At 43.3% G+C, this 9,795-nt stretch overlaps 1 protein-coding gene across 1 annotated transcript; it reads right to left on the minus strand.

Annotated features, from left to right (window-relative positions):
* Positions 1 to 610: 610 nt before the first annotated feature.
* LOC104520115 (uncharacterized) lies at positions 611 to 9,288 on the minus strand (the record flags this gene model as incomplete). Its single annotated transcript, XM_010169698.2, is given in 9 exon segments — positions 611 to 882; positions 1,726 to 1,774; positions 2,245 to 2,580; positions 5,316 to 5,350; positions 6,354 to 6,449; positions 7,159 to 7,232; positions 7,848 to 7,959; positions 8,166 to 8,297; positions 9,137 to 9,288. Coding segments are annotated over 9 exon segments (1,258 nt in total), but the record flags the coding sequence as incomplete, so codon positions are not given.
* Positions 9,289 to 9,795: the final 507 nt, after the last annotated feature.

Below are 9,795 nucleotides of genomic sequence, written 5' to 3' on the forward strand. Positions count from 1 at the left end.
TCAGCCGCGTTCTCCCCCTCAGCCGCCCCCTCTCCCCGCAGCCATTGTGGGGTTTAGCACAGCCGGGCAGCCCCAAACCCAAGCGGGAACAGGCACGCAACACCTCCCACCCTCAGACAAGAAGGTCTCAAAGTCAACCCCAGCTTCTGGCTCAACCAGGTTTTTATTGCTGCGCTCCAAACTGAACAGTTCCGAGCATACCCCATACAAAACCAAAACCAACACAAATCCTTTCGGAAACCAAAGCGTTGCAATGCTCTCAAAACCAGCGACGGCTTCTTCATTCCTGCCGCTCAAACAGCACAGCCTCGCCTCGCACGAAGGGAAGCGCGAGCTCCTCGCTCTCCAGTTGGCATCCGGCACCTGAGTTTAATACTGTACAACTCAAAAGACCTTAGTGAACATCACAGCCGGAGTCCGTGTTAACACCGACGGCGTTAAATCACTTCCAGCTCCCCGCGTGAAGGTGAGGAGGAAACCCAGTCCATACCACCCCTTTTACTAGCAGCTTGTTGGTGTTCTCCTTCACGGGAAGTTTGTAAACATATAGATGTACACAGGAGCATTTCTGAAGTTCATTGTAAACATGACTCTGTAGCTTCTAATTTACTTATAATGTTATTACTTTTAAAGTGTTCAATACGTTATCATAAGCCTTGGTATCTAGATTCTTTAACTCATCCAGTAACTTAATAATAGATTGTTTCTCTCCCAGTGTGTTTTTCCAGGCAAGAAGCATCTGATAAGATTGTTCTTCTATGTCATTAGGAAAGTCATAAGTAATTTTAGCAATGTAATTTTCCTGCAGATGAGTTCTCATAAGCCACTTCCATTTTTTTGGTGGTACTTCATGTATAAAGGCCCAATAGCTATCTCTCAGTTCTGAAAGAAAAAACACACAACACAGATCAGCTTAGGTTTTAAAATACAGATTTTTTTTTTTATGTAGCTAACAAATGCTTTCCCATTAATTTTCAACAACTACCTGCACAAACCTGACAGCAGCAGCAAGGCCAAGTTTGGCACCGAAGAAGCAGCAGGACAAATAGGTTTCTTACTGAGTGATCTTGAAAGAAGCTAAAGGTTTCAGTCTACCTATCTCAAAAGTATTCTCTTCAGATGAGACACCATTCCGTAAAAGTTGTTTTGAGGAAGGTTTCATTGCCCTGCATGTCTTCACTTAAGCTTAATAGGCTACTCAACAGCAGGCTTTAACCACTTCACTCTGCTACTGGTATAGGTTTGCCGTGCCAAGACCAGCATGAGCAAAACCCATCACTTGGACATGCAGCACATCAGCTCGCTGGGTACAGGTAGATGTTTGGCGATTCAATGCAGTCTTCTATGTGAGCAGACATTTAACAGAAAGATCTGCTGTGACCTGCACCTCACTCCTTAAAGCAGAGTACACTGTGCAATGCAGACTTGTTTAAAGCATACAAGAAAATTTTGTACTATTCTTATTCATAAAAGCATGACTGCGCTATATTCCTTTCCAGAAAAGCCATGCTTTAAAGTATAACGATTCCCCACAGGCATTACAACTTCTATGATTCTCTCACATGTAGTAATAATCCTGTTTCAGCATATTTTACAATAAACTGAAAGCCTTATAGCTCTAAGTAATATTCATTAGCCTCCCTACACTATTCCTTAAGCAGACTAAAGTCATCAGGAAAAAAACAAATTGCAAGTACAGCCAATTTATGGAATACTAATACTTACCTTTTTGAGAGAGATCTTTAACAATTATTCTACACTTTGGTTCTTGTACCTGTAACACAAAGTTGGATGGTTACTCCAACATATCAGAGCATTTCACTCATGATGATTCCTGAGCTACTTGATAGCTTCCTTCCACAGCACACACCCCAATAAAGGGGGGGGGGGAGCAGATTTCACAGCACAGCTGAAAGTATTTGACTAAAGAAAATTGCGTGCTTAAACAGCCACCTGTCATAGCTCTGAAGTGAAGCAACAAAGCAACACATTTGCTGCTATTACAAAAGAATAGTTTCTGTGTAAATACTGAACAGGGAGATGAGGCAAAGCAGATTAAATGAGATTAAATTTTGCTTTCCCAAGACACGAATTCCCATACTTTCTATTACATCCTTAAGGCAAAGCCTCCTCTTCCCTATTTTTCTACCTGAAAACAGCATCTATCACTCAAGGAATAGTTAAGAACTCGACTGAAATTAGATGTGTATCAGAGAAAATATGATGATAATTTCACACACTCACCATACGATTTGCTGGCATCCTCCCACTTGGTACCTTAGATGGGGCATTCTGATGAAATGCAGGATTCTGCCCAGTTTTTTCTGGTAGTGAAGACTTAGCGATCCTCCTCCAGCACCTTTCCACGTGGCACCTCCAGCCCCCGCGCAGGATGGTGCCCCACTCAGAAGGCACAGCACTGTTTTCCTCTGGTGATGTGTTTTTGATTTCCAAGTGAACGTTGTTTTGCACTTGGCCCTCTGGGCTCTCAGCAGAGTTCTCATCCTCTGGGTTGGCTGTGTTATTTGCAGGTGTCTCCACTTCTGGTAAAATGAGGCTTTCAGTACTGCCTTCAGACTCCTGTAAAGAATAAGACCATATTTTAAGAGGTGTTTCATAGGTAGGCCTTCAAGGACAGTCTGGAGGAAGAAAACAGAACACCTGAAGTGACCAGATGTCAGAGAAATAATAGGAGAGCTGCTAATTTAGCAAAGTTACAAACATGCAAAAGTTACAGCCTTTACAGACTTGAACTTCAAATGGTTTCAGAGGCTTCTCTGGCTGTTCTGCTCCCACTGGACTGCGGGTAAGGCTCACAGGCTTCCTCCACAACAAACACAGGAAACTTTTCCTAATGTTTTCACTGTCCCATGTTGCTGCTTGCTCCTCTCTAGGTACAGAGGGCAGGCACCTTCCTGAGACAGGAGACAATTAAATTGCCTTGCTACACCTGAGTTGACTTAACAGCAACAGGGGCCTCAAGCCTATGGCATCAAGGCTGATGCTCTCAGAACTTTTGCCAAGCTGGTAATAGTTCATCAGCTCTGGGTAAGCACACTAGCTGGGGCTTTTTTTGACTGGATTAGTTTTGGCAGATTCACAAACCAGAACTGGTTGAAAGAAGCCAGTGAGCACCAGTGCACATTGCATAGCTTTTGTGAGGGGACAAAGAGGAAGCAAGTGAGGAGGGCTGCATTGTTCTTAGCATTGTCAACATGTTAGACAAGCACATGCCAGGGGAGTGTAGCTCCAACTTATCCAGAACAGTACAAGCACACAGCAGACCAGGATCTGTCTAGCATATCAGCTAGCACTAAAACTGGAAATTTGGGAATTTTTGTTTTTTAAAAGATGGAAAATGAAGGTGAGAAGTGACTGTTTTTCCTCAATGAAACTTGTGTTTGTTAAGGTACAATTCCCCCATGAGCATCAGCCAGTGTGATTTTTGTTTGCACAGGGTCAGTGACCCACATGTAACACCACCATGTGACCAACATGCGTAAGCAGGGATGTGAGGGGAACCACCCCATGCATCACACATGTAGTTGTACATCATCCTCATTGAATCCACTTTCTGTTTAAGGGTGCAAACAGGTTAAACAAGTCGATCCTATTTATACAGAATAGTTCTTAAATCAGGAACTGAGTGACTGAAGGCACACAGCATGGCTGACTAATAGCTGCTGCTCTATTTTGGAATGAAATAAAGTTATTAGCAGGTTCGGGTTGTTTGTTTGATTCTGTAGTATAAATTTACTGGTACTTTGGAAAGGACAGTGTGTTGGTGCCACAACCTGATCTTAGGACTGCATCAGTGTAACTCCCCTTAGCAAATAAGCTTTTGCTTAGAGCAGCATGAACACCTCAAACGCCCAGACATTTCAACTCAAGTCTGACAACTCTCATGTCAGAGATAAGTGTCGCCATGCACCGATTTGTGATTGCATTATTCTACCATCATTTTATTCAAAATAAAGAGATGCTGTATTTGCCTATTCCTATGCTACAGTATTGTGACCAGCTTTTCTGTTTCTGTCATGTTTCTTCATCAGCTTCTACGAATACACGAAGTGCTGCCAATCTGGCCAGGACGCTGGGGGAGACACAACCCAACAAAAACCCATGGGTGATTCACATATTTGAGCCACTTATGGACCTTAAAAAAAGAGAAGAGTTTAAGGTAATGTTTTTGAAGAGATCTTTCAATACTGTTTCTTCAGACTTGAAGTATTTGTGACATAATTAAGATGCATTTAATTACTTGAAATGTCTATCTAGTAAGATTAGACAAGAGCTCACGCACTGGGCGAGTAGTGTGTGCACTGTGTGGGGAAAAAGAAAGGCAGCAAGGAAAAGAAGGTGCTGTACATGTGCTACAAGAGGAACCAGGATGCTTTTCTTAGAAACTCATCAAGACAAACATTTGTTTTACAGTTTGGTGTTATGCATCATTAACTAGACTAGTGAAGGTTGAGTTCATTTTTGCTTTGTCACGATGTTAGGAGTGTAGCTTCCAAATAGAGAAGCTAAAGCTAGACTAGCTACATACAAGCTAATCTTGTATTTATCTTGCAAAATGCTAGACAAGTAATAATCTTTTTAGACCGAAACAGTAAGGTTCTCGAGTGTTTGACTACAGGAGGGCAGGGTGAACCTAGCTTTAAAGTCAAACACATGCCAGCAGCCAGCCTTAGCTTGGTAAACCCTTTTCAGGGAGGTACTTATGGTATGCTCTGCACCCTGGGCCCCCTCTCTTACAGGGCTGTCTAGGACCAATAAGTTAGACTGACAGGTCCTGGCCTTCAGCTTGTGGCATGAGCCCGAAGGCAGGAAGACTCTGTCACTTCGCTGGAACAAGAGAAGTAAATCTTATGAACAAATAATGTTGTAGTCAAAATGCAAGGAAATCTAGAACACCTCCACACAGGGAAGCAATAGCTGACATTGCCTGGGGACTACAGGCATGAAGGGGCAAAGAACCAATTGCACCAAGGCATCACTTGGAGACAGTTTCCAGTGAAAGCTTCCACTTAGCCTCATTTTCTTCCACTCTGAAAACATCCTGGCCACAGGCTCTGGAATGTTTCCAGGGGAAGTACTGGAAAGGCCAACTGCAGTGGACACATGCAGCTAACGAATGCATCAGACCCTTGCTAACAGCTGGCCCTGTATGAATCACAACTTGTTGCATCACAGGAACACACCCTACCAGAGGTCTACACTAAAATGGAGAGCTGCCTATCAGGTACAATTAGGCAGCACACAATTAAACTGCACAAAACTGAGATAAAACACTTGATCCATCATATACTCACCAGACCTTTCTCTGGATCTTTATCAGTTGAAGCAGCTGGAAAAGAAGATAAATGTCTAAGAAAGTTTTAGAAATTGCAACAACATAAACATAGCTGAATTAATACAAGATTTATATGCAGTAGACAGTTGTAACACAAACCAAAGCTCCAATACAAGCCATGTGGTTTCCTTGACCAGCTGCAAGTTTCATGAGAGTACTACCCTTAGCTCCCACCAACAGCACAAAAACTGTGTCATCATACAGGGGAGGAAGAGTCCCACTTAATAGAATACAGACTGCAAGATGCAGTTTGGCTTTTAAGCCACTCTTTCAACCTCCCCCTCACCAGCTTATGCTTCTTAGCATTTTTGTGGGCTATTGCAGCAGAAAAGAGAAAGCAGAAATTGTCTTTACTGCAATACAATCAGTAAGACATGATTTGAACAAAGTTAGCATTCAAAACTCAGAATAATTTTCAATGTTATTCTAACTAAACTAGTTGCAAAACCACTTTAATATGCAGTAGTGGAAAGAAAAGTTTCTCAGGAAAACATCTCAATTTCCACTAAAAAAAAAAAAAAGATTAGTTCAGACAGGACTTATCAACTTAAGATTCATGTTATGAGGCTCAAATGATGAAAGTGCAACAATTCATAGGAAAAAAAAATCTCCACAGCCAAACCCAGTGAATTAAAGTTAGCTAACGATCTGATTAGCTGCTGCTTCTTGCCCTGTACATCTGAGCTCACACAGATTTTTCTCACTCTGCCAATATGATGCAAGTAGATAGGAAAAGTCCTTTTAAGGACCTTAAGCTAATCTTGCTTTGAAGCAAAGGCATATGTCAGCAAAGTAGGAATCTCATAGTTAAACTTTATGCATTTTACTTACTGAACAAAACTAGTCTCCATTATACAGGAGTTACTTAATTGAATCACATACTAAATGAGCTAGAGCTTAAACAGGTCCCCTGTAAGGTAACACGAAAACCAGGGATAACCTTAGTGAATGCTTTGCCTAGTTCTGGAAAGCTTATGGATAGTAATCAAGCAGTTACCTTTATCACTCTTCAGCTTTTTAATTACAAAGAACAGCAACAAACATCCACCAACCACCAAAATAATCACAATAGTATAAACAAAAGCTGTGCTTCCTGCAAAGGAAAAAGGAGTAAGATTAGTACAGAAGCACTGGAGCAGCCCCCAGACAAGGTATTCTGAAACACAAGTCTTCCCTGCTGTCCTAGAGAACAACCCAAGCTCGGCACTAGTACCATGACCCAGCTAGGTTGTCCTGGAAAAGGCACTGGGACTATCTCAGCTGACCTGGGCATGCAACTACTCGTGCACACTGCACATCATTATCCCAAAGGCAGCGGGGGATTCCCTGCAGAGCTGCAAAACAGCTTCTGCAAGCCTTTCTGAGGGGACATTTAAAAAAGGGGGGAAAACAAGAATGCAAAAGGTGACAGCGAGCTTCAGGTGCTGCAGTGTTGGTAGCATCAGTTCCTTCTTTCTCTAGTCTGGCAGAAGCTCTCTCAGCAGAGGAGAAACTCCCTCCACAGGCAGCGTCTCTGACACAGAAAACATGAAAAATCTTTGCACTACCTGTAACTTTTAACTGTCACTTGCAACTTTGAAAACCCTGGCAATACGTGTAGCTTTTCACGTAGTGGAATTTAAGATTGTTTGCCACTCCAACCCCTTTGAGAACTTGTCTTTAGCAAGTAATTCCCACACCAGAATACAGAAGTTGTTAAACACGTAACAGTAGTTCAAACCACTGTTTTACAGACTGCTCCGGTGTTATTAGCCTGAAGCCACAGACCCAACAGACCGCCAAGTGGTATTTGAGTACCAGACCTTGATTGGGTAAGCCACATCCTAGGTCTATAGTAGCATTGCAATTCTGCACAATTTCTTTCCCTTCCGGACACCTGAAGTAGATGACAACACAAGGTTGTGTCACCATTTCCAGAGCAATATGTAGCTCTGCCCAGGCCTGATTTTTTTTTCCAGGCAGAGCTTAGAGACATGAACAGAACACACATAAAACAGATAACTGTGTTAGGAGTGCACCTTTAAACAACTTCAGATAATACTACAAGATTAAATAGAAACAAAGCAGAGAAAGCTCATGTATGTTAGCCTCTAAGTGGCTGGGGAAAAAAAAAAAACCCAACCTACAGAGTAAATGCATTATTCACACACAGGTGGTTTCCTTCAACAGGTGGTTCTACCTCCCAAAATTTTGGACTGGCAGTTACAAAGCTCATTCAGGTGTGTACATGGGCAAGTACTAATCCAAAGACATGAAAAGTGTAAGTTTACAGCCATGAGCAACAAGCACAACAATACCAAAATCTATATCTTTCTATATCTCAACCTCACATGTTTTGACTCCTAAAATTTAAACACATGAATAATGCCATTTGGCTTCAGGGCAATTATTTACAGCCTAACAACATATGTTAGGTATTGGCACAGCTTGGGCCACAGCTCTAACGTTCTCTAGAAGGAAAACAGACACTTATAGTCATTATCAAACTTACATTGTACTGCATCTCTGACATACTTCACAGCCCTCCGCAGGGCAGAAATACCCCTGTTTGCATTGGCATTCAGTATCATGCGTCAGAGTACAGGGTCTCAGAGTTATCTGATCTAAAAATAAAATATAAGTTACAAAGTCAATATAAAAGTTGGGACTCTATAACTTGTGCAAAAGTTATAAATAAATAAATCACCTTTATGGCCTCATTACAAGCTCAACATTCTCAATGACTGGAAGAGCAAAAAAACAGAGGACCAGGTCATATTAAAAAAAAAGGGGAAAAGGGTTAATGTTTCATCAGAATTGTGCTTGGTACCATCTTTGCACTGTCTGCACGACAAACATTCTTCCAGGCCGTTCTCATGGGCAGTATAACCCTCTCCTTCAGTGCAAGGGTCACATCTTCCTTTCGAATGCGGAGCGCTGCAGTGCTGAGCAACGTAAGTCCCTGTGGAAGAGGAGAAACGGCAGCAGTCTCGAGGGATCATTTAACAGGCAGGAGACTACAACAGGATGTCACAACACAAAGCCATTTTTGGTGAAAGTTCAACCCCTCCTCACAAGTGAACGCTGCGCCGTGTGAGCCGAGCAGCACAGCAGGGTCAGGAGACACATTCACAGCTTGCTGCTCAGACAGGGAGCGGTGGCAAACAAGTCATCCAGCCAGGCTTCTGCTGGGACAACGCCAGGGACGAGGATGACTCACTGGAGCAGCTCAGAGTCACCCATGTGGCCAGCGCCATCTCCTCTGAAGGAGCATGGTGGGCACAGAGAGAATTGCTTCCAACAACCTCTCTTCTCCTTCATCTGAATTATCTTTAAATACACCCGACAGCCCACCAGTACTAAGGGCAGGGTGCTTCTTGGCACAACGCTTGTTAACTCTGCACACATTGAGCAAGGAGGGGAGAGCAAAGGCAAACCAAGGTTTTACCTACAGATACAGAAATATCAGAATTCCCCTAGACCTGCTCTTTGTGCTAAAGGTTTGCTTTTTATTTTAATTATAAAAATAAAAAAAAGCCACCCGACTTTGAACACTTCATCCTCAAACAGCGAGCAGAGATTTCCTGTCTTGCTGCCAAGGCACCTCTCCTGGTCATCACCTATTGTGCAAGGGGCTCTCACTTCAAAATGGAGCCCAGCCTTCACAGCACCTAGAAGCTACCACAGCTCCAACTGCCCTGACACTTTCACCAGGTGCAATGAAAGAAACAACAGCGACACAGTCATCTCCACGGTGAAAACCCCACGGCTGTTAGCAGCTCTCGCTGCCTGAGGCCTTACCTGCTGGGCAAGACAGGCAGCAGCGATCATCGTGTAAGTATTCTCCCTCCCCACAGTCCTCTGCTCGGGTTCCAGACATGATCAGCAGCGTAACCTATAGCAGAGACAAACAGGTGTTTGATTCGCATGATAACCAGCTCGGGGAGATGGTCCTGTACAGACTTGAAAACACATTCAGAAGTTCACGGGAAGCCACAAAGGAAACCCAGACTAATTTCTGCTAAGTGCACCGCTGAGTGGTAATTACAGTCACAAAGCCGGGGTTAGAGCAGCACCCAGCAGCGGCTGGCAGGTTTCAGGCAACTATTGCCCCAGATCCTCGCTTCCACTTTAAACTTCTATTTTCTTTCTCCTAATTCACTGCAATTGAACTTCAGAGGCTGAGGTTTCCGCCTTGTGCAGGGGATTTGTTTCTCTCTCCTCCCATCTTTTTAATTCAGAAGGGTTAATGTAAGTTTTCCTCCAGCAAAATGGAGGAAACGCCCCAGAGATCCCATCCAAAATTTCTCGCTGGCTCTGTAATCTTCAGCAGAAGGCAAGTAGTTGCATCATTAACAAAAATGACTTACGATAGCCACAGGAGCACTAAGAACTTTTTTTCCCCCCCCAGAAGCCTGCGGGACGCGAACCCCGCAAGCCTCCAGCGGAGCGGGACCGGG

The sequence above is a fragment of the Antrostomus carolinensis genome, unplaced genomic scaffold (genome assembly GCF_000700745.2).
Source record: "Antrostomus carolinensis isolate BGI_N321 unplaced genomic scaffold, ASM70074v2 Scaffold56426, whole genome shotgun sequence".
Taxonomy (NCBI): Eukaryota; Metazoa; Chordata; class Aves; order Caprimulgiformes; family Caprimulgidae; genus Antrostomus; species Antrostomus carolinensis.